Genomic DNA, 24371 nt, shown 5'->3' on the forward strand with positions numbered 1-24371 from the left:
TGTTGACATGTTTGTATGTGATTTGGATGACCGACCCTGTCAAATATGAAAAGTCCAAAGTAGGATTTGGACCAAAGTCAGTTCTGTGAACCTGCACCCTCCCACCCTCAAAAAATAAAACTTTTAGTTTGTGTGTGCTGGTTTTCATTGTACAGCCTGTTGATTCCTAAAACAATATTCATCATTAGTGCAACAAATTACAAAAGAAAATCGTAAAGGGGGACCAATAACTTTGCATGAGGCTATTCCAACATTTCTCAAATTGTATATGGTCCCAGTTACCTAATCAAGTCTGTATGATGTATGATCATGTAACTTTATCAGCAACCATACCTTTACTAACATTTAGAACAATGCCTATTACCTGCTTCTCATCATCTTTAAAGCTACATTGTGTAAGAATTTCTCCCATCTAGCGGTGAAATTGTATATGACATATGACAACCAACTGAATATTACTTTCTAGGCCCTCCCATTCCGAGCATGTTCTAACTCCTACGGTGGCTGTACTATTCCAAAAAGTACGACTTCGTCCGTGAGTGTTCCTTCCAGTGTAATAGTAGTTTTAGGTTATTTTGGTACCATTTCATTGCTAACATCAGCTATCAGGTTCCCAAACATATGCAAGCTAATGTTAGTAAAGTATCAGTACTATTGTTATGCTGTATATTGTACGAGATTAATAGTGTAAAGCAATGTTTACAGTGTAGGAGAGAAGCAACGGAGGTTTGTGTTTTTAATATATTTCTCTGAGCAGTATGAACAATGTCAATGAAAGCAAAATTAGCTCTTAGTATCTCCTTCGTTTACACGCAGCTGTTCTAGTTGTAGCTCGTCTGTGTTACAACTGCACATGATGTGAGTTGTCTGCCAGGGAAATCACATATGATTACGTTTATGTTACAAGGTCATCACTGACGTTAGGAAAAGTATCATAGACTTCGTTCTAGCGTTATGCACAACCATGCTATAGTTAGCCAAGCAACTATAAAACTTAGAATTTACACAAATAGGCAGAATTAACTTTTGAGAAGAAAGCACGCAACTTTGGTGTCCCTTTTAAAATCCTTGCTCCTTATGAGCTCTTTTTCATCTTGGAAAAGCCACTCCAATATTAACTTTGGTCTTGTTGCTTTGCCTGTCGCCTTTTTTTAATTCTCTTTTTAACTTCCTTGGCGACTCCGTTACATGTCCTCGAGAATAGGCTTGATCCTCTATCTTCAACAGGCTTTCAAATCTGCTGGCAGTCACGAATAATCTTCTCCCCCTCCCTCCCTGGCATTTGTCACGGTGCCACTGAGTGTAAAAGCACAAAAGGCGGAGGTATGTCCCTCTTTGGCTAATGTATTTTAAAGATGGAGGCGCAACATGGCGGCCGTCATTCGAGCGACTCGCTCCTATGTATTCTGAATGATTCTGAAAGGCAGATTCTACGCTTACAAGAATACTTTGATTAGTTGGTGGAAGTAATTACACATGAATGAGTACATATTTGTGAAAGAACAAATGGGTTTTTGCTAAGAATCAACTCAAAAAATTACACAATGGAGCTTTAAAGATAAAGTGCAATACAGAACTAGCTTTACTGTATCTCTGCAGATATTTGTCGACATACTCCTAAAATCTTTTCAGTGATGCTCAGGCTGAACAGAAGTTAGTGAGAAGAGCTGACACAATAAAGTGACAAACATGCAACAAGCAAGTCCATTCTGGATTAATTAAACTGCAACTACATTACTGCACTGCTTCACTCTATTTCACCCAAACTACACACACACATACTCCTCCACTATGACAGTTGCATTAGAATGAATGAGAATCTCCAAACCAATCACTTTATAGCTTTATGGATCATCTGTCAGATCAACCATTAGACAGCCAACGTCTTGACATTTACCAACAAATTCATATTTCTCACAACACACACACACACACACACACACACACACACACTTGTGTGCACACGCACGCAAACACACAGAGAAAAGACGCACACTTAGTCACCCTCTTGGTCTGTGGTAGAACTACACCCACAAACAGCCACACAGACACACACTGAACGCTTGTTGACATTTCCCAGCTCTACGCATTTTTCTGCCAGGCATTTTCAAATGAAGGACATGAGATAGATCCCTGCGACTTAAGACAGATTGATCCGTTCCCGCCATAAAACTTGTTTCACAGCCTCTGAAGATGTGCTTCTCAGCAGCGTGCACACACTTGACACAGACAGATCCAATTCAAGCGTAAAATGTACTCGCCCTGTCTTGTTAGCCTCTTCTCTACAATGTGTGTGTGTGTGTGTGTGTGTGTGTGTGTGTGTGTGTGTGTGTGTGTGTGTGTGTCAGATTATGTGAGGTTGATAGAAGGGATGAAAGCTGAGCAGGCCCAAACCAGAGCTAGTTTGAAAGAACAACACATCACGACTTAGTTATGACACATCTTAAATTAGTCAGCGAGAGAAATAGGATGAAATTTTCAAATGCCAAAATCTATATCCAAATGCCAAAAAGATCAGCTGCTGTGAAATACCACGAAACCAGTCAACAACAACATCAAGTTGGGAAATAACCTGTGTGACGTGTGAAGTGAACCTAGTGTTTCTTTAACACATTAGCGAAGATCATGTGAATATTTCACCGGTGGAATCTTTTCTAATACCTTTGTAGGACGTTTATTGTTGTACATTAAAGGAGCACAGAGATGGACGACACCCAGAGCGTCTGTTAAACAATAAGGCAGGCAATACTCTTAACAAATCCCATGAATACACTAAAAGCAATGAATTGGTGTTACTAACAATTATTGTCTGTATACCCAAAACCTTATCTTCCTCTGTGCTGTAGAGCTCCATTGTTGTCCAAAAGCTATTAAGGTGCTCATATTATGCTTTTCGGCTTTTCCCATTCCTTTAAAGTCCACCCCAAAGGGACTTACCATCTCCAACAGAAAACTCTGTTCACAAACTGCTCCAAACAGCTCAATTGTAGTCCAGCCTTTACTTTCGTGACGTTACTTTGTAACACGTTATGATGCTCACCTAGCTGCTAGCATGGCACTCCCTCATACTCTGCTTCTGACTGGCTAGAAGTCCTTACCTAGCTACTGCGCATGTGCGACTCCCAACAAAGATGGAATAGAAGTGTGATGCCTCACTCGGTAGCTAAAACAGAGAGCTCAACACACAGGGTGAAAAGAGGAGCTGCAGCAATGTGCAGTACAACAAAAATATAGTGTTTTTTAAATTTTTAATTATACCATGTAAATCTATTCTGATATAACCTCTAAATACAATTATGAACCTGAAAATGAGCATATTATGAGCACTTTAAAACACATCAGAGAGCCACACCGCTGCTCTGGCTCACATGTTCCTTTATTAACCTTGATCATAACACAAATATAGAACATCACGAGCATTTTCCATTACAGTAAGTAGGTAAGTAAGTAAGGAACACTTTATTTATATAAATAGCACTTTTAAAAACATCTCTCAGAGATCTGAGGTGCAGTTAAACATAGTACTCATGAATCAACCGGAGTTTAAAATTCCAACAAAGAAAGCGGAAAGTAATGGACATCCGGCCAAAAAGAGTGAAATACGGCAGAATTTCCGTCGGCAACGGAGTAATCCCAGGAACGTCGTGGATATAGACTTTAGGCCGCTCTAACTGTTATTGTACGCCCAGTTTAATATGCAACTTAATTTTATACAATATTAGGGGTCCCTGCTCCATCTCTCATTCAGTTAAGGGGTCTTTGGCTTTAAAAATGTTGCAGACCCCTGATATAAATGTAAAGAATGCGGAGAAAATATGTGCACTTGGCCAACTGCTGTGAAAAGTGAACATGAAATAAAAATTGGGTGACTTGACCATTTTCCAACTCTTTGAACAGCACATCTAAAGAAGCATGTGAAGGCCCTTAAACCATAAAGCTAACTATCTCAACCTGCTCAGAGAGACCAAGACTCGACGGGACTGGTCCTAATTTCTCTGGTGTCCATGGGAACAGAGGTGAGGTCAGCAGAGGTTGGGACCAATGGGAGGCCAAGGGGCAGAGAGGACGAGAGGTCATGTGTGAAAAGCACAGGAGGTCAGTCCCAAGCGTCCAGCCAGACACCCACCAAAACGCACATACAGAGTAATGAGTATTAGGTATTAATAGAGCTGTAAGGACCAGGCCTGGTTTAGGGCCTAATGAGGCCCCGGGGTTATCAGAGATTCATATGACACTTCCTGTGCTTTGTTACAGGGAGAAATAGATACTTCACTTTGAACAATCACACCTGCTGGATGCTTCTGAAACCTTTCAACTCTGGTTGATTACAAATTTGGCTTTACTTTTGTAATTTTGCCCATCAATCTATTTCACAACTCACCATATTAATTTACTACAGTATTTTAATATTTATATAGGCCTGCTTATATCCTAAATGTATTTGCTTTAATTTAATAGCTTTCTTTCTATATGCTTGGTACTTCAATATTATTTTTTTCTAGCCATAATATCTCAACAACTAGATTTCCATGAAATTTGGTACACCCATTCATGGTTCCCGAGGATGAATCCTTCTGGTAACTTGAAGCACTACCAGATTGACATTTGTGGCTCAAAAAGATATCAATGACGTTAATGGCAGGCCACCAACTCTGTTTATAACCAAGCATCACAGAAATGAAAGGCCTCATGTAACCTTCCTTAAATATTATTTTAATTAGTTCCACGCCTTACATTTAGAAAAAAAGAGAGCACTGGTACTGAATCAGCACTTGGTATCAGCAGATTCTAAGTTCAGACTCTAAGTTCAGGTATCAGAATCAGTACCAAGAGAGAAAAAGTTGGATAAATGACATCCCTGCAGATCTCAACAAGTACTTTGGTGAGTACAATGTTACCATGAAGGCCAAAACTACAAAAAATAAGACACCGGTTTTAATAAGCCATAAAGGAGAATTCATTTTGGAGAATATGATGCTAGCACTTTCTTTACCATCGTCTAGCAATTGTTCTTCCTTTACTTGATGTTACATAAAAAGATGTATGTGTCATTTCACTCTCAGCATCCTTTTACCCACCAGTCAGTGTCTAAATCTAGAAGCATTGGGTCATACATCTCATTCCCACCACCAAGTGTTCAAGGTAACATGGGAGGTTGCTCCATTTGAAATATTCACACACAATGTCAGAACAGGTACAGCCACACGGCTAACGGTGGACCTTAACACAGTCTGTGCAGTCACCGCTGGATTTTCACACACATCTACTGTACAAGGTTACTGCGAAGCTGTAAAGTCACATCAGCATGCAGGGACCTGCTGCACGTGTGTTGCCTGTAAAGCACTTTGGGACATGTTCTCTGATCCATGACAAGTGAAGGGCTGAGTGGGAGGGGAGGCATAGAGAAGGAAAAAAGGGCTGCAGACAAAGAGTTTGTGTGGTATGCATGTGTGTTTGACTGTGCCTTCACACGGGCAAATCCTGTCTCATAAGCTGTTGTGATTGATGCAGCTTCACTGTAAATTAAACGTGATGTGGTCAAAATGTTCAAGTGTATCAGTGTACTGCCAATCTTTGATTTGTTGATCTAAGAGATGAAGGCACGACACTCTCTCATGGCCAAAGTGGAACATTTATTAGAAACCAGAAGCAACCTTCATCCAATCTTCTATAAACAATTTGTTTATTAACAATTAATCAAATGACTACTTTTAATGTGAAATAGGTAGCTCAACAGTGAATTGTTAACTGACTCTGCAGTTCCTCTCAGCTCTACATAGTGTTTTAGCATCTTTCAGCTTATCGTTTTGGTTTTACAGCCTGAAATTGTACTTATTTTTGGTTCACTTTCACTGCACTCACCAGTGTCGTTTCAGGCAGCAGCAGGCCACTGTTTTCAGCAAAAGGCTCTAAAAACAACACTTCACAAACACCCCAGCAGCAAGATATGTTTTTCAGATGGAAAGCAAAAGCAGAGCTAAAGGCAATTATAGATTACTAGGCACCAAATTGGAGTATCCCAGTTGCAATTACAACGTGAGTGCTAAAGTGAACGTTACAAGTTGGAAACTGGTAATTACATTAACTCTGATGACATGAACATAGTATTCGAGTATTTTCTCAAAGATATGAGTTCCTAAGAAGCTATACCTTTCTGTCTGTTTCTTGAGAAGCAAAAGGGATATTAACGTGAGACATTTCAGTTAATCAGTTTCTGGCTTTAGTGCATACTGTGATCATCCCAAATGCCAATTTTCTCAAGATAATTACCATTGATTTGCATGCATTTTTGAAACATTGCCATGTAGCCTATTAATTAAAGGTTTGGCATGGTTCCAAGGCTACAGACCACAGGGACAAGATCAACTTAATCAATTAAAAACACACACACAAAACAGGCAACATGGAGCTTATTTTGTTTGTACAACTGAGTACAATGAATGAATTAAAACAAAAGTCAGCGGTGAAAGTCGAGGTGCTGCTGCTCCTGTTATTGGTGGCACTGAGGTTGTGTTAGTGCATGCCTGTGTGTGTGTGTGTGTCCAGGGGAAAAAAAACAAAACATCAGACAGACCCCTGGAGCAGCTGTTGTCCCCAGTGTGCCCAATGCCACACACACACACACACACACACACACACACAACTTTATTTCTTTACCAAACTGTACTGTTCCTTTGTTTTTTCAATTGTGTGCTCTAAGCTAAAGTACACACGGACACACACAGAGACTGTTGCTGGGCTTATGCAACCTCACAGAAAGCCAGAATCAAAGGTTTACCAACAGATGTGAAAATCTTCAGTGATGTTTAGGGTGAGGGGGTTCAGAGAAATGTGTGTCAATGTGTGTGTTGAGGGATCGCGGTCATCATTTAGTGTTGAAATTAGGGCCATAACATGCATATATTCAAACCACCCCTCTTTACATCTGCTCTCAACTCTGATCTGACCCACACTCACCTCTACTACATCTTTTTAGAAATCTTTATGGTACTGCACCTAAATACATGCTCTTGAGGACCTCAGCTACCTTCCAGTTATATCAAACACGTCCACCAGATGTCTTTTTCTACAGTATACTGTAAATCTTTCCCTCATCCCTCGCGTCTCTTTAACCCTCGCCTTTCTGCCTCACCTCATGTCTCTGATTTGCTCTCTATCTCTAATCGTCTCCCTGGAGGTAAGACGGACAGATGTGCAACACACACACACACACACACACACACACACACACACACACACACACACACACACACACACACACTTTTGACCTAATTTCTTCAAGGAGGCCAGTTTAACAGAGCATATGAAAAGACAACAGCTGTACAGTACAAATAGACACAAAGGGGGATGTCCTTGTTTTCTTTAAAACTGCATTGTGACAAAAACAGTGGTTGAATACTTCAAATTACTCACCATGCTTTAAGACTGCAACTAACAATTTCCATTGTCGATCACTCTTTTTTTTCCACGCAGTGCCAGAAAAAAAGCATTAAATGCTCATTATAATGTTCCACATGTTGAAGGTGATGGATTAAAAGTTCTTGTTTTGTCTGACCAACAGTTTCAAACCAAAAGACATTTAGTTTACGATCATGAAAGACAAAGAAAAGCTAACAAATCATCACATTTGAGAAACTGCAACCAGGGAATAAATGAGGTTTGTTCAGTTAAAAAATGTGACAAAATATCTCCTAAGATTGCTAGTAAGTAGACATTGAGTTTAGATTTCTTTGTCAAACTATTGTTTCCAAGGTCAAAAATAAACTTTGTGTTTTTTTTATTTTTTTATTTTATTCACTGTTTTACCTCATACACAAAAACAGCTTCATCTTAATGTCAAAGACACATCTCAGTTGAACGCAGTATATAAGTACAAGGTGCAAACAACCTGATGGTTGTACCAAATGTTTGGTACTCGTGATATGAGAAACATGCATTAAAATGCCCACAGAAATCAGACATACACACACAAATTAAGGGCTTACATTATTATCTGCATTTGATGCAATTAAATCTTTTGGGAAAACAATTTCGGACCTGAGGGGATGACAGAGCAGTCATGAGAGGCTCACAAGCTCACTGGGAGTTCAACTCCAGGGTCTTCATCACACCAACGTGAATTCATAGTTTGGCATGAAATTCAAGTTGTTTAGATTTACACAAAGTGTGTTTTTGGTTAAAAACAAACCCAATGAGTAGTTGCAAATTACACCCACTGCATCCGGCTAATGAAATAAATCCTATTCCTCGATTTTCATTCAACAGCAGCAAAATGAGTATGTTTCTAAATATCTGTTTCAAAAGATGTATGACTCGTTTCATAATCAACTTAAAACCTAAGCAGATCTGTTCAAATTATTAAAACTTTCTGTAATGATTCATCTATGGGATTTTGTTTGTTTATGTGGCAAATAGATTTGGCAGAACTGATAGTAGATGGAGTTCAAAATAGCCTTAAAAATCTTTGCAGATGTGGGCTGACATCAAGTGAGACAACAAAATAAATGAAATGCAACTAAAAAAGCATTGATTAAATGTGAAATATCTAAACTACTATCAACAGAGCTAATACAAGTAAATCATTGCACTTTCACTATTTCTACATTTATTTCTTCTATAAGAGTTTTTCATGACTTTTACGGCCCTAAACCTGGAAATAGTCAACTTTAGACATGGAATTGACAGCATCCATTTTCTTTCTTTCTTTTACATCTTGGTTGGTTTCATTAAACCCAAGTAACATCCTACAATCATTTATCTAGTTTATCTAATGCCTCTGCCAGAGTGAGACCAGTGCAGGTGTTGGTGTAAGTGTTTGAGTGTGAATGTGAGAAAAAAAACAAAAACAAAGAGAAAGTGTCTTAAGCACGCCAAGAGCCAGGGGCAGGAATTAAATCCTCATTATGATCTGGCACCACCACCACTCTCTCCCTGTATGAGTGTGTTGTTCTACATTGCACTAATAATACAACTGCATCTTGACTATAGTCTGAAGATCAAAGACCCTGGTCAAAGGGGGATTTCCCTGCATTTTTATGTCTTAGGCAGCCAATCAAGTGCAAGCAAGGAATACATGCAAAATCTGCTTTTTCAAAATTTATAAAACAGTTTTATATCAATCACCTGTTTCCAAGCATCATAGATGCACAAATGCATACTATCACTTTAAAAGTACAGCCAGTGGTAACAGAATGTACTTCACTGCAGAACAAGCTGTTTGTGTAATAAGAGCAAGAGGCACATCAATGCCAACCATGCAGCATACGGCTGTACATGTTCCCTTTGCAATGTCATTTGTTTATTATTTCAATCGTAAAAGTGAGCTGGCACATGAGCCAAACATAGGCTAGCTGTTCCTCCTGTTTCCAGTCTTTGTGCTAAGCTAAGCTAACGGGCTGCTGGCTGTAGCTTATTTAACGTACTTTAATTTAGACCCTAGAGTGGTATCAATCTTCTAACTATCTAACTCTCGGCAAGACAACAATCAAGCATGTTTCCAAAAATGCCAAACTAGTGTGATTCATAAAGACAGTATTTTATATGTAAAATATCTGGATCACCTTTGAAAATATAAACCTCAGACTGGTGATTAAAAACCATAATAATCATTTTTACTGCCCCACATGTTCATTTTACACACACATTCATAAAATTCAATTAAATGTTTCAACCATTAAATAAAAAGCCAATCAGATTGTTGCTCTGAAAATAAATAATTAGACTGTTGACAGTTTATATTAAGGCACCTCGAGTACCCTAACAAAACAAAAACACAGATGCCCAGCCTGTTATTGCAATTAATCACATCGGACACACACACACGTAATGATGTACAGCTTGTCAGACTGAAAAGTGGAACATGCAGAGGTCTAGTCGAATAACCACTACAGCTTACTGACTGACTAGATGTCTGAACTGGCTTGCAGGCCAGCTGACTACCTTAGTTACAGGCCATTGATAGATTTATTGACTCTCTAATAAAATCACTGAATGATTATCACCAATCAATATCGCAGCAATTGGCATTTTCTGAAGAACGCCTGAAACTAACTACTAATGGAGTGATAGATTGATTGACCAGTTTGTTAACTACTCAGCTCTGCAATACTTCTCAGATCGCCCTGAGGCTAGAAATGGAGTACCCTAGATTTGTACAATATATGTACAGTAATTTCATACCAAAAAAAAAAAGCACAAACCAGTTGAATTCATACACTACAGAGCAACTAAAAATCAACAGGGTAAACTTCACATCCAATCTGACTTCCTGCAAAGATGCCAAAAATTCATATCTGATGACGGAGAAAGGAGGATTGAGAGTGCTCTGACTCCAGTGAAGTTGTGTTAACAGATGCAACTCGGCAACATGCTGGTAAAAGCTGATGAATATTTCAGAATATTGGTCGGCACACAGAGCATGAATTGCTGTTTGGAGAAACCCCTGTGCCCTGTAAATATGTATGTACCTCAGTTGGAAACAGCCTGTATTATTAATATTCACTTTTCAAACTCAGTGATTACGTTTGGTCCAACAATATGTATAGGGTGTGCGATGCAGGTAGTTTACTTCTTTCACTACAAGAAAAATAAAAACCTAATTTCACATATGTTAAACTAATCACTGTAGCTGTAAAATGCTGAATAGAAATATAATAAAGGAGAAGAACTGAGTCCATGTACTGTAGTTCTGTTGAGGACTGCTCAGTGTGGATGTAAGTGCAAACCCAAACCTCTTAAATATTTTAAGAATGTAAAAGTACTGGTCTCTTCCCCATATTCATTCAGCAGTGGTAGGCCACCACAACAGCCAGCAAACTGCTTCAGAAAAAAATAAAACATAAAAAATACATATTTCTATAACTCCTGCAAAATGCATCTGCAAAAGGCCCACTGCTTGCATTGAGTGCAGCGTGCTAACCATGTGTAATGTTTACATTTTGGGGCAGCAGCAACTCATCTTGTGCATCAAACTGGACTTTAAATGTAACTCGCTGACACCTGGAGTAAAGCAATTAATACCAGTGGCTCACAGGCAAAATCACTCCCTCCATATTTCCCATTTTTCCCCTGCTCTCCTTCTTTGCTCATAACTGGAAGCTTTCAGCAGAAAACACCGCTCTTAAATAATTTGTATTCATGTGTTATCATGCTGGCTAAGGGCACTTTTGGCTCTCAGATATGGCTGCTGATCCAACAAGCGCACTAAAACACTGTCAACAGAAATACAACAAAACAAGCATGACAGTCTAAAAACGAGTTATCAGCAAAATAATCAGCTAACAGCAAACACACAGAGACGTGTGTAAAATGTTACACCGATGTAACAGTGTGAGCAACAGCCTGAAAAAGCAAGATGTGTTACTGTCTCACATGCATGGATGGCTAATGAGGCAATGGGCCCCTGGGCACAAACATGTAAAGGTCCCCACCCCTCTTACGTAGGAGCAAAACCCCAGACTGAGAGACACAAAACGACTGCAAACAATGCGTTAACGTCTCGTTTTTGGTCATTTTGTATGTCTTTGTAGTTGTTTTGTGTCTCTTTGTGGTCGTTTTGTGTCTCTTTGTGGTCACTTTGCATCTCTTTGTGGTTGTTTTGTGGGTATTTGTGGTTGTTTCCATGACCCTTTAAAGCAAACAGTCACTTCATACAGAGGCTCTGGCCCAAAAGGCCCAAGTGGTCAGAGGCCCTGGTAGGCTTGTTCAGTTATCCATCCATGCTCACATGTGGTATAAGGTCTGGGGTACCCACTCAGACACAGACAACACACCTGCTGACACACATCCTGAGGCTGGCTAGTATCTAACATATGTTCAGTGTGGTTGAGTAGCAACAACCTGTTTGGCACCTAGATAACTGACCTCCTCCTACGTTCCTGCAACGTTTCCTCTCAGCAAGAGAGACAAGCTTCAAGTCTTTACCGTCTTTGTTTGTATGTGTAATTTTTTTTATTGTTATCTATCTGAAGAGCAGATATGTGTCTGCAGTCGCCATGTGTGTGTGTCTAAATCCCCACCGCCACGTCAGAACAGTTGGAGTAACACCTCAGGTCCCCAGTCCATAGCTGTCTGAGCCACAGCAAACACTGCCGCCCCGAGCGTAGCGGACAGCCCCCACACTGCCATCTTCACAACCGCGTTCCCCTTCCCCCACAGCTGGCCGCGGTCTCGGGGCAAAGCTGCTTCCAGTCCTGAGCGTCGAGAGGCTACGAGCACAGAACAGAAAGGAGGGGTCAGACTGTGAGGAGCGGAGACATGGAGGGGTCAAGAGGATTCATAATGCTGGAACCTGAACCAAAAGGAGGATCAAGTTGCATTTTGTTACTGGGATTGAAAACAAAAAGGGGATCAAGGGATGTCAAAACACAAGGAGTAGAGACAAGAGGGGCAAAAGTATTAAACAACCAATCTTGCTCCATGATCTGTTCTAAGAAGTACTCTCACTTTAATTACCTAGAGGCCCAAAGAGTTCTAAACTCCACTTAAAGTTAGCCAACATTCATCACTTGTTTAACATTTAGACAGCAGGTTGTCTCTTACTGACTCCCATTCATTGTCTGCCACAGTGAAATCAGGAGGTGCGCTTTCTGTCCGTTACGCACCTCATATTGGACGCTGCTAATTGAATTTTGATGAAACTGCAGGGAATGATGTGCATCAATTTTAATATTACATTGCTTGGCCCAAGGGGAATGTTAAAGCATATTTGTGATTGCTTGTACATCACAGACAATATGTCAGAAGCCACTGATCAGATTCTCACAAAACCGACGGGAATAACGCATCTCTTTGTTCTGTTCTGGCATATTGCACTTGATTGGTCTGATGGGGGTACTACATCATTTGTTTACTTGTTATTGATTGGCCCAAAGGGGGCTGCGTTTGTAGGGGGTGACATATTTATTGCCTTGTTCTGAACAGTTGTGTTCATGTGTAAAATGTGAAGAACTGTGGATCCATCAAGCGATTTTGATGTTTGAAATGTTTGTTCTTACAATCTCCCAGTCAATAATTCTTTGTTCCCCAACTTCAAAGAGCATCCAAAATAATTTACTTTCACTTCACTCATCTGCACGTGTGTCTGTACTGTCTGTATGTGTGCAGTCCTTCTTCAGAGTCAGTATTAAGATTACAGTTCCTATTTTTACCGTGTCTGGAGGTGGTGGAGCCCTGGGCCTTGGTGAGGCGTTGGAGAACTGAGTCGGGCCTCTGGTGGAGGGTGGAGAGTTGAAACGCCTGGAAGGTGTTGATGGACAGACTGACAGACAACAAAGGAAGAGAAGGATGGAAAGATGGAGGTGGGGAGAGTTAGTCGGTGATGGAGAACAGAGTCAGGTCTAAGGTGAAGCATAGGCAGCTGGAATGACATGAAGAGATGGATTGAAGGATCAACTGATGGATAAAGACAGGTGGGGGAAGACAATTTGAGAGATCTGCTAACTCAGTAGCTCTTGTAAATAGGAAGCTATGGGAGTAATGCATTATGGGACATCTTTCAGTCAAGGCCTTGTGTCAGTGATGTCACTTCCTCTCCTGAACAATGACTGTAAGTAACACTGAAGGACAAAGAGAGGGAGACTGATGGAGAGACTAATGTAGTTGTGAATCTAATGTTTCCTCCTCGATAATAAAAAATTTGGAAAAATGGTCACATGCTTGGTTACACACACATACACACAAACTAAATGGCCTGTACATGGAAGCAGCACCACTGAGTCTGGAAGTCAGCGCTGTATATTAGAGAGAGTTTGGCCAACTCAAATCATGGGCGCCATATTGGATATCATCGTCAGATGACTCTACAGCGTAACCCTATGGGACGAATATGCTATTTTGAAATAAATCGCTTATTTTCACCATAAACAGGCATATACATGTTATTATCAACGTTTTTCAGTATGTAAAAGGCCGTTACGGAAATATTCCAATGTATATTTACCTTCTATATCGTAAATGGGCCTATAAAAAATGCCCATTATAGTGAGTGACCACATTGCCTAATAAGTCTCTGAGCAGTGTTTACCTTTCTAATGTCCGCTAGCATATGTACAGGCTAACTATAGCCAGTTAGCTTTACCAAAAACTCACCCATCTCGTAGGATCGAAGCTTAATATTTCATTCAATAAAATGATGGTACAAAAGGAGCACTAACACCACAGGTCTTATGTTGACAACGTGGACGCAGATATAGGAAACTCTTAAAGCAGTTGTAATATTTACCTAGCAGGTTAGGCTAACGCTGTTGCGCTAACGTTAGCAAACGCCAGCGTAGCGTTAGCTAGCTGTCTAAACTTGTGAAAAGCCGAACAACATCCCTGTTCAAGCTGTTTCACTTTCCCTCCAATGTTATTATGAACATAATAAAGACACCTGGACTCGGTCGAGACCAAAACCCATATGACTTTGGCAAGATCACAAGCATTTAGGTACATGGAGTGCTAGTGAAAAAGCTAACGCTAACATAAGGCATGACTAACTTCAAACTTCATTCATTTCTAAAGCAGTGTTAAAAGTTTTTTGACAGCATGGTACACATTAACGATGGTATGACTATATTTTTCCTATGTAATTTGTTATCGTAAGTCGAAGAGAGAAATTGACATTTACCTCACACAATAATGAGTAGTCACTTAGCCTCCAGTTATTACATTTTTCCACTATTCCCTGCACTATGTCAATGGAAATCAGATGATGTTGGTATCCAACATGGAGTCCACGATACACGTGACCACCTCGGAACCAATCACATAACGGGATAGCTCAGAACATTCGATTCTCTAGTTGGCCAAACTCTCTAATATACGGCTCTGCTGGAAGTGTTTTTAGAGCACCCCCTCTTGGTTACTAAGGAATTACATGATGTAATTCCTTAGTAACCCTCACCTGTAATTTACATCACACTCAAATACACCACCTCAAAACATTTTATAAACTTTTGTATTAGTGTCACGTGTTCTGATGAAATTCTTGAGCACAGAAAGTGCAGGAGCAATTAGTCAAGTAATTGATTGAGTTTATTGACGGATCACTTTCAGACAACAATTTTGACAACTGACTAATTGTTTAAGTCATTTATTTTTAAATATCCACTGTTTCCAGCGTCTTAAATGTGAACATTTGCTGGATTTCTCTGAGCAAGTCATTTGAAAATAATAAATGGTAGGTTGTGATTCATTAACCAAAAACTGATTTACCGATTAAGTGATGATTAAAATAATCATGATTTGCAGCCCTAGATGCAATACAGTTTGAGTAAATATCAAAAGGAAAAATGACATGCATGACTTTTATTAAATGGTTTTCCCACTTGCTTGAGCAGAATGCAACAATTATTATTTATAGAGCACAATGGGCTTTACACCTTCTATCCTTAGACCTTTGATTTTGGTAAGGAAAAACTCAAATTTATAGATTAAAGTGCTCATAATTATGATTATTACTGAAGTATGACCTTTCATGACACCTCATTCATCTTATATGGATGCATAGTAGTAACATTATTATTATTATTATTATTATTATTATTATTATTATTAACAATTTTTAGTTTAAATTCTTGTCCACTCACCTCTTGCGAGACTGCAGTGCTGCCCGCTTGGCCAGTAGAGATGGAGGGTACTGGTCAAACAGGTCCTGGGCCTGGCCAATCAGGAGTTCATACGGGAGGTCCTGGGGGATGCGGGAGAGGAGGTGGTGGACCATGGCCATGTCACACTCTGTTGTCTTTACCTCCTTCTCTCTGTGCAACACAATCTGTGGAGTAGAGGAGGGGTTAAAGGTTTTTCTGGGTAACCTTGGAGCAAACGTGAATTAGATTCTACATACTGTACACTGTGTACCTTTAGTGATACTAATGAGGCAGAATGAGCGCTTAGCAGTAAAATGGGCAGATGAAGAGTTAACCCTCATGCTGTGCACTGTACTCAGCCTTGAAGGAAACATGAACTTCCTTCTGCTTTGTTGTTTCACACACTTCAAACAGAACTCTCCCTCTGCCCAGCCCCTTCGCATAAGCACACGCGCACACACACACACACACACACACACACACACACACACACACACACACTAAGATCCTCAACTGCAAAAGAGCAAAACGTGCACAATAGTACATGCTAATTAACATTATAATATAATAATAATTAATAACATAATTAACAAAAAGGCCTATCCACACTCAAATTAACACCTATTTCCACAAACACACATGCACACATAAATGTTCCAGCAGTAAACATTTCTGCCAAAAGTTGGTTTGAGCACCACAAGAACAAGTTTTAGAGAGTACCAAGTGAAAAAAGTCACAAATATGAAAATGCTTTTCCTTTGTAATCTGTTTATCCTTCTCAGTCAAACATCAATCAGCTCTCCTTGTCATTCTGTTTCCTGATGCAGTCCTCGTCTTTTTCCCTCTCTTTCCCATTTTATCTCTCCCTCTGTACCCCTCTTTCTTTCTCTCATCTGTTCATTAGGAGGTATCTAATTAACTAGTCCAGTGACTACACAGTACTCTGCCTCACAGTATGCATGAGTACATAAGTGTGTGTGTGTGTGTGTGTGTGTGTGTGTGTGTGTGTGTGTGTGTGTGTGTGTGTGTGTGTGTGTGTGTGTCTGTTAGCATGTATTCACGTGTGAGTGTCCTGGATTACTGACAAAACAAAGTCACTGCCTCTTACCAAATCCCCTCTTACCGTAGCGGCCAGGTAAATGGGCATCAGTGGGTGTGAGGCCAAGAAGAAGTCGTAGAGTCTCATGGTGTGTTTGAAGTCTGACAGCACGTGGCCGTACCATGTAATGAGCCAGGATAGTGCGAAGATGGTTCCCACCTCCGCTCTAAAAGAAAACGACAAATTTATAAAGAGATGTTAACGTAAACAAACAGACGAACGCACATGCAATGCTTTATTTTTTAACATTTATTTAACCAGGAAAGCCTTACTGCGATGAATACAAATGCAAATATAAAATCACAAATACAATTTTAGCTTATATATTTATTATAAAGTATATTCAGCAATAATATGAAAACATGTGGGAAGATTATACTGTTTTCCTGTCTTCTAGGCACCTACTGGTTTCATCACATCACAATCCATCACAAAGAGCAAGTCCAAGTCAATTTTCATACTGTAATCGAAATGAATGAAAACCAATGGCTGCGTGGAAGGTAGGAAATAATTTGGAAAACTAATGGTACACCCAGCGGTGTGCAGTACTGTATAGTATAAGCAATTCTTAGATAAAATATAAGAAATAAACTGGTGTGATCCAGTTAACCTTAGCCAAAAAATAAAATAAAAATGTCTAAGCAGAGAAGCTGAGATGCCCTGACTTTTAATCCCTAGAATGGTTCAAACGCTGCCGCTGGATCCAATGATTCCCAAAATCTATCTCAAATGGATTTTGGTTAGACCCTCCCTGAGAAACTACTACGTTTTTCAAACATGTCTTCAAAAAGGTTTGTAACACAGGTTTTCCCCTGAAATGTGTATTCTCCACATTTTCCAGAGATGATGACATCATCATCATTATTATTATTTTCTCAGACTTGACAAAGCTCCTCTAGAGCTACAAAAGACATCATACAACATGAGTAGTACTTTCTCTGATTTGTAAACTGAACTTATCATAAATTGTAAGGCTTAATCCAAAGGTAATAAAACATTGGGGTGTGCAAGATTTTTAAAGAATTGGCTATATGAAAAAAAAATGTTGAAGGTAAATTTTCTTTACCTTCACATACTGTTTATATCCCTCCTATGCCCTTCCCTTCTCTGTCTTTGTTGTGTGGAAAAATAAATATGTAGAAAATAAATAGGTAGTTTTTTTTGACAGAGTCTCAAGTAAATTGGATACTCTTAGAGGTTGTTGATGAATATTAGATAGGAACACTCAGAGAGGAAGAAGGATAAGTACAACGGAGTGACAAGTGAAAAGAAGTAGGGGGAGTGATGGACAGGGGGAGGGGTAAGGAGAGGGAGAAAAGGGTTGGGAGCATACATGATGAGAGGGACATAAAAGAGATAAAATGAACTGGGAAAGAGAGAGAAAGGGGAAAGAAGAAAGGAGGCAAAGATAAGAAGGCAGGTAAGGGGAAGTGGAAGTGCTCACAAAAAAGAGCGTTCCAAACTTTGAAGTCTGGTGTTGTTTATCCTGCTGTTTTTTTGTACTTTTCTGTTTGTGTGAGCTTCTTGTATTTGAGTAGACGGGCAATTTGCAAATATGGAGGATGCCAGCACAGCATCAATTATGAACAGGCAACAAGACAGCAAAGTTACTGTAGACACACACAGGCAAGCATGTACGCACGCACATACACACACATCAAAATTCCTTTGAGGACATTTCATGACTCACAAACATCCCAAATCCTAGTCCTCACTACAAATCCCAACATTGACCTACAGTAGCTAGTTGTTTCAATAAACTGCAAAAAGATCATGAATCATGTTTTGGCTAATTACACCTAACAAATAAAAGTAAATGTGGTGCACACCTTGCACAAACTGCTCTGAAACAGCTGTTGGACCATCTGACACGAGAACTCCCCAATGAGATTGAGTTCCAATTCAAACACAAACCATTTCACGGTTTGTCTCTCTGTGACGCTCTCAGGTGAAAATCAACACTGTGATGCCCTCTAGTGGTTTTAACTTACATTACCATGTTTAAAGCAACTTACAAAAAGTACATTCAAATGTGAGTGTGTATCTCTCTACTAAAAATAGCTAGAAGTGTGTTCAGTGCAGCAGTACAGTTTGCATAAGCCCAGCAACAGTCTCTGTGTGTGTCCGTGTGTACTTTAGCTTAGAGCACACAATTGAAAAACAAAGGAACAGAGTACAGTTTGGTAAAGAAATAAAGTACTGTGTGTGTGTGTGTGTGTGTGTGTGTGTGTGTGTGTGTGTGTGTGTGTGAGAGATTACCTGATCATGAACTCATGTAGTTCTGCATCAACCTGTTCCAATATAGGCATCAGATAGTTTAAAATGTGTTTAGTGCTGTCCATGGTAGGATCCATGAAATCCCTACAGGCAGAGAAAACGTTTTGATGTACAAATATTATTGCTAAATAATTTGTAATATAGTTAGTTAATTGTGTCCTGTGGAGAAAAAAAATAGAAAAGAATATACAACCTGAGATGGTAATTGGACAGAGTGTCCAGCATGGCGATGGCCATCCGCTCCCCAACTACCAGCAGCAGAGTGACGGCCACATCATGGTAGCCTTGGTAGTAATGGAGCTGAGGGGTGCATTTCAAAACTTCCAGTATGATGTCAATCAGCTGCTCCTGAAGAATGGCTTTCTCTGTGGCTGGCATACCTGAGGGAGATCATAAATAAATACAATGTTAATAGAAAAAATAACACAACCAAAAACAACTGGGAAATGCCTGTGATTGGCATTGTAGTAGTCTCACATTGCCAGACCTACCCAATCTTCTTGGGCGGCACTAAGTGCTGGCGCTCATAGGCAAGGTGCCTATGCAAAATAGCCCCGGGAAGGAACTTGTTTTGGTGGAACATGTGCACATTGTTTTAGTCGTGCAACAGCAAATTCAGATTGGACAGATAATCTAGCTAGCTGTCTGGATTTACACAGCAGAGATCTGAGGAGCAGTTAACCATAGTCCTCATAAATCCACCGGAGTTTAGAATGCCAACGCAAAGAAAGCGGAAGGTGACTGACATCCAGCCAAAAATGAGGGACATCTGGCGGAACTTCCGGCGGCACCGGAACTATCCCAAAAATGAAATGTCATTGTAATAGACTAGCATTGTAGTGAATAGGTCAACACAGGTTATCTGAGTGCTTATAACCAGGGTTTTACACAGACTGCTCATTTGTGATGTGAATAAGGTCAACATAATTCCCTTGCACAACATGTGCATAAAACATCAAGTTTAACTTCCCAAACGTACAACCTGAAAACATATTTATGCACATACACAAAAGTGCAACAGCAAAAAGACAAATTATGCATTAATGTAGCAGCTTAGTATACAGACAGAGACCAACAAAACTAAATTAGTCAGTAGCTTTTTCCAAAAAATAACAATTTTTTGCTTCCTCCTGGCAGAAAGCTTTATATAGTCAACATCACAATTAACTGGGATTGAACTGACAGCTTCTCGGTTAGATAAGACACTTTTCTTTGTTGCTTTACCACCTTTGTGATTTTGGCTGACAACACAGGCATCTTGTTACATAAGAATATTCCTTGTTGCAGCTTTTACTCAATACTTCAATAATTATTAAGCCTTGCCAGATATCTGCATGTTGCTGGAAGTACGGGGGTACAGTTTGATCAATGGCACTGTGAGCTAAACTGCTATCTTTAGAGATAACATACACACACACACACACACACACACACAGCATTTCACTATCTTTGTGGGGACCCGTCATTGACATAATGCATTCCCTAGCCCCTTACAAAACCTGAACCATCACAACTAAATGCCTAACCTTAACCCTTGCCCTCACCCTCACCATAACCTAATTCTATCCCTAATCCTAAAACCAAGTCTTAACCCTCAAACAGCCCTTTAAACTTGTGGGGTCCAGCATTTTGGCCCCACAAAGTTGTCCGGACCCCACAAGTATACTGTATTCCAGTTTTTGGACCCCACAAATATAGTTAAACAACACACACACACACACACTTTAATCATTTATTTATGTCCACATGAAGAAAAATAGTACAGGACACAAATAATACCGATGCAATACAATACATACACAAACTCATGGACCAGTGACACGCAGCAAATCTTCACAATATCACTTAACAAGTATAATACTCAGTTCTTAAGGGTATAAGTAGCAGCATCTCCACCATATGTGGCGGCTGCCAATAATAGCAGATATGGCACAGTACTTTGCAAGTTGTTTAGCCCTCTTTTTGGCCATCCCAAGTTGTTGCAGCCCTCTTACTACCAACCTGTGTGTGTTTCCTAGGCGCACACACACACACACACACACACACACACACACACACACACACACACACACACACACACACACACACACACACACACACACACACACACACACACACACACACACACACCTTTAGGGAACCGCTTCATGGACCTCCTGACATCCAGGACTACTTGGTTGTAGTCCTTGTGGTTCTCCCTCACATCTCGACCTACAACAGAAGAAATGTTATTATTATTGTTGTCAGTATTAGTAATTGTAACAGTATTATATAGCACACATCAACCCAGTAAATTTTAGTATCAATCAACTACTAACCAGGTTTATGTGGTAGATTATACACATTGATGTTCAGTAGTTTGGGCCAGACTTTCCTCCTCAGTTCATCAGTGAGCAGTCCTCCCTTACTAGCTGCTGCTCTCCTCAAGGTCTCAATGTCCACTGGATCACTGCACATTCAAAAGTCAGAATTGGACAATTGACAATGTGACAGCATGTACGTGTCCACATGCCTAGGTTAAATGGACAAAGAAAACGGTTGTTTTGTTCTTTTGCAATTAAACGTGAATTCACAAAATCAGACTGCTCCATTCTGCATGAGCTTTTCTGAGCCATTTGCCCAACCAGGTCCCACATGGCTTCTGATACTAATGTCTTCATGATCTACATCACACTATTCCTCTGGGCACATGTGAGTAATCTTTATGTGTGAAATTAGCATAGCAGGGAGCGATGAAGGTCACTGTCTACGGATAAATGCATACCATCTAATTGTGGAACAGCGAGCAGCAGAGAGAGGGCTATTCCCACTTGGGAAAACACATCCTCTGGCTCATTGCTTTGGTGCTAATGGAGGCATTTTGTATGATGGAAACTGTCAAAACTTAATAGATTTCTAGAAATGTTGGCATATCAAGGCAGATTTTAAAGGAAAGCTACTGTGGGGTAAGAACCTTGTATCTACTGGGCAAACCGTATTACATAGGGTATTGTGTTAAAAAGGATTATGTGGTATTTCATCACTAGAACATAATTGTTAAATGCTATGTATTTGTACTTCAGTATTTCTCAGCCATTAGCAAGATAGCTCATTTGTAGCCGTTTAATAAATAAATAAGACAAATAAACATAACAGCAATCCAGAGGGTGTTTGGACTGAATGTGACAAACTCGTAGGCCGGGAGGAAAAATGACTGAATATGTCCTCCTGGATGCCACTGAGGGCAGAAGAAAGAGAAAGCATCCTTAACAAGCAAACTGTAGCTGATAATTATATTTTTAACCTGATCAAAGCCTGATGAATCTCAGCCAACTTCTGTTTTCTTCCACAATGTGGTTCTGTAAAAGAGAGACAGGAATGAGGAGGGAGAGAGAAAGGTAATAGGGTGAGAGAAGAAGGGATGGGGAGGAGGTGTGACAGAGCCAGAAAGAAATATTTGAGGGATGAAAATAAGAATGAGAAAAAGAAGGAAGGAGACACATAGGGATGAAAAAAAAGGGAAAGAGGAAAGAATGACGGATAGATGATGTGGAAAAAGAGAAAGGAGAAGACATTGAGGGAGACGAGAGATCATGTTGGTGTTATAAATAGAGGCTACCAAGTGGAACGCACTACAGACACAAAAACAAAAACAGTTTGTAGTGTTGGGACAAATAATTAACACACATTTAAAGTATGACTTTTACATAGATATTAATAATTTTTGTAGAACTTTTTTTCTCCTTAACATAATTGCAGAAAAGATTTGAGGTGTTCCTTATTGTATCCCTATTGAATAATTATTTTGACACCATTAAGTGCCTTTCATGCAAACAATGCCTTACAATGACTGATTATAATTAGTCATAAATATGACCATAGTTAGTTATGTATGTGCTATGCAGTGAGTTTGGATCAAATTCCAAATAAGGTGTTTGAATGACTGGGTTGAAAGGGTTAAACCAAAGTCCAGTGTTTATGTGACATGACATAAGTGATGGCAGGTGGTTGTTGTTTTTTTTTACAGTGAATAATGACATAATCATGTCCATCGTTCTCTCTCTGGCTAACAGCTTTAACTACAAATTGCCAAGTTGGCTGACAGGCTGCCACGCAATCACCACTGGTAGACAAGTAGCTGACGTTTGCTTGCTTTGACAAACGTGTAAAAAAAAAAAAAAAAGAAGAAGAACAGAACATCTGGCGGTTCGATACAGGTTAGGACAACAGCGGACAACTTGTGATTCGTGTCTTGTAGTTTGTGTGACTGTGAGCTGGCTGCAGTAATAGTATTAAGTTAGCTGGCATTTTGCACTGGACAGGTTAAGTTCCTGTCTGTAGGCTACACGTTCTGTAGATCGATATAAGTAAATATATAGGCTGGTTTGTGTGGCTAGTCTGTATCATAGACTGTAAAATCGGTATTTATGTCTAGTGTACGTTTATTGAACACTACCTAGTTAGCTAACTATCTGTTGCTTACCTCTTGTGACAGATCCATTCCCATTCACTCCAACTCCAGTGTTTTGTTTCTTCTTCTTTAGCCTTTTCATCCCTTTAAAAGCTGACTTCCGAATGAACACGTTTGTGTTGTGCCATAGGCAAGTTAAAAAATAAAAAGTATGTCTCTAAACAGGTGAAAACACTGACAACATTTGGCTATACGTGAACGTTTCTCTCAACAGCTGTCCCTGACAGAATCATACTAACTTGAGATCATCGTGCTACGCTCCAATTGGGCAGATATGACACGCAACACAGCGCACGAATGCCATTGGCTCCCCGTCGACTCGCACTGCAAGCTGACTTGACTGTGTAGTTTTGTAGTTCTGATATTCGGGGAATAATGGACTGTTTTATTTTATGTTATAAAGGCATTCACTTGATTGAAATGTGTTCCATGACACAATTACATACTCGGAATGTTTTCACCTGTTTCCACAAGGCGACAGTAAAGCGCTATATGGCAGTTGTTATTTCATATGAAATGAGTATATATTTTTTTGTCATAATGTACTGTAGGTTAACACATGGTCAACGGTACAATGGAATGTACTGGACGAGGAAACAGGTCAATTTAGCAATAAAGGCATTAGTCATAAAAAAAGCAAAATGAGATAAAATGACAAAGTAAAATGTACGATGTGATGCAAAATAAATAATACTATGTCAATAGGATATAATGGACAATCGTGCATGTATTGTGTGCACTACTTTTTCTCTTCTGAGTGTGAATAATATAAGATGTATACACAACAATGAGAAAAGAAAACAACACTGATATTGAACAGTTGCAAAATCCTACATGTGGAACAAAACCATAATACCAGTTTAAATACGGAATACCAATATGTATATGTAATTTCAATTTTGTATTGATTTATTTTTGTTAACTTTAATTCATTAGAATTGATTAAAGTGCAATGGTGGGATCTGTAATGTGAAGA

At 39.6% G+C, this 24371-nt stretch overlaps 1 protein-coding gene across 3 annotated transcripts; it reads right to left on the reverse strand.

Moving 5' to 3' along the window:
• Nucleotides 1-11951: 11951 nt before the first annotated feature.
• Nucleotides 11952-23895, reverse strand: zgc:63863 (uncharacterized protein LOC393372 homolog). 3 transcript variants are annotated; one of them, XM_031296150.2, is made up of 10 exons: nt 23408-23894; nt 22229-22283; nt 21264-21394; nt 21076-21156; nt 19139-19325; nt 18928-19029; nt 16678-16834; nt 15570-15754; nt 13149-13258; nt 11952-12206 (listed from the first exon to the last, which is right to left on the reverse strand). In XM_031296150.2, exons 1-10 carry the CDS (start codon nt 23475-23477, stop codon nt 12025-12027), a joined length of 1260 nt encoding a protein of 419 aa, XP_031152010.1. In that variant the 5' UTR covers nt 23478-23894; the 3' UTR covers nt 11952-12024. The 3 variants fall into 3 exon arrangements, with proteins under 3 accessions (XP_031152010.1, XP_031152011.1, XP_031152012.1); XM_031296151.2 differs by having other exon boundaries at nt 16693-16834; nt 23408-23890; XM_031296152.2 differs by having other exon boundaries at nt 12013-12238; nt 23408-23895.
• Nucleotides 23896-24371: the final 476 nt, after the last annotated feature.

Source organism: Sander lucioperca, chromosome 16 (genome assembly GCF_008315115.2).
Source record: "Sander lucioperca isolate FBNREF2018 chromosome 16, SLUC_FBN_1.2, whole genome shotgun sequence".
Lineage (NCBI taxonomy): Eukaryota > Metazoa > Chordata > Actinopteri > Perciformes > Percidae > Sander > Sander lucioperca.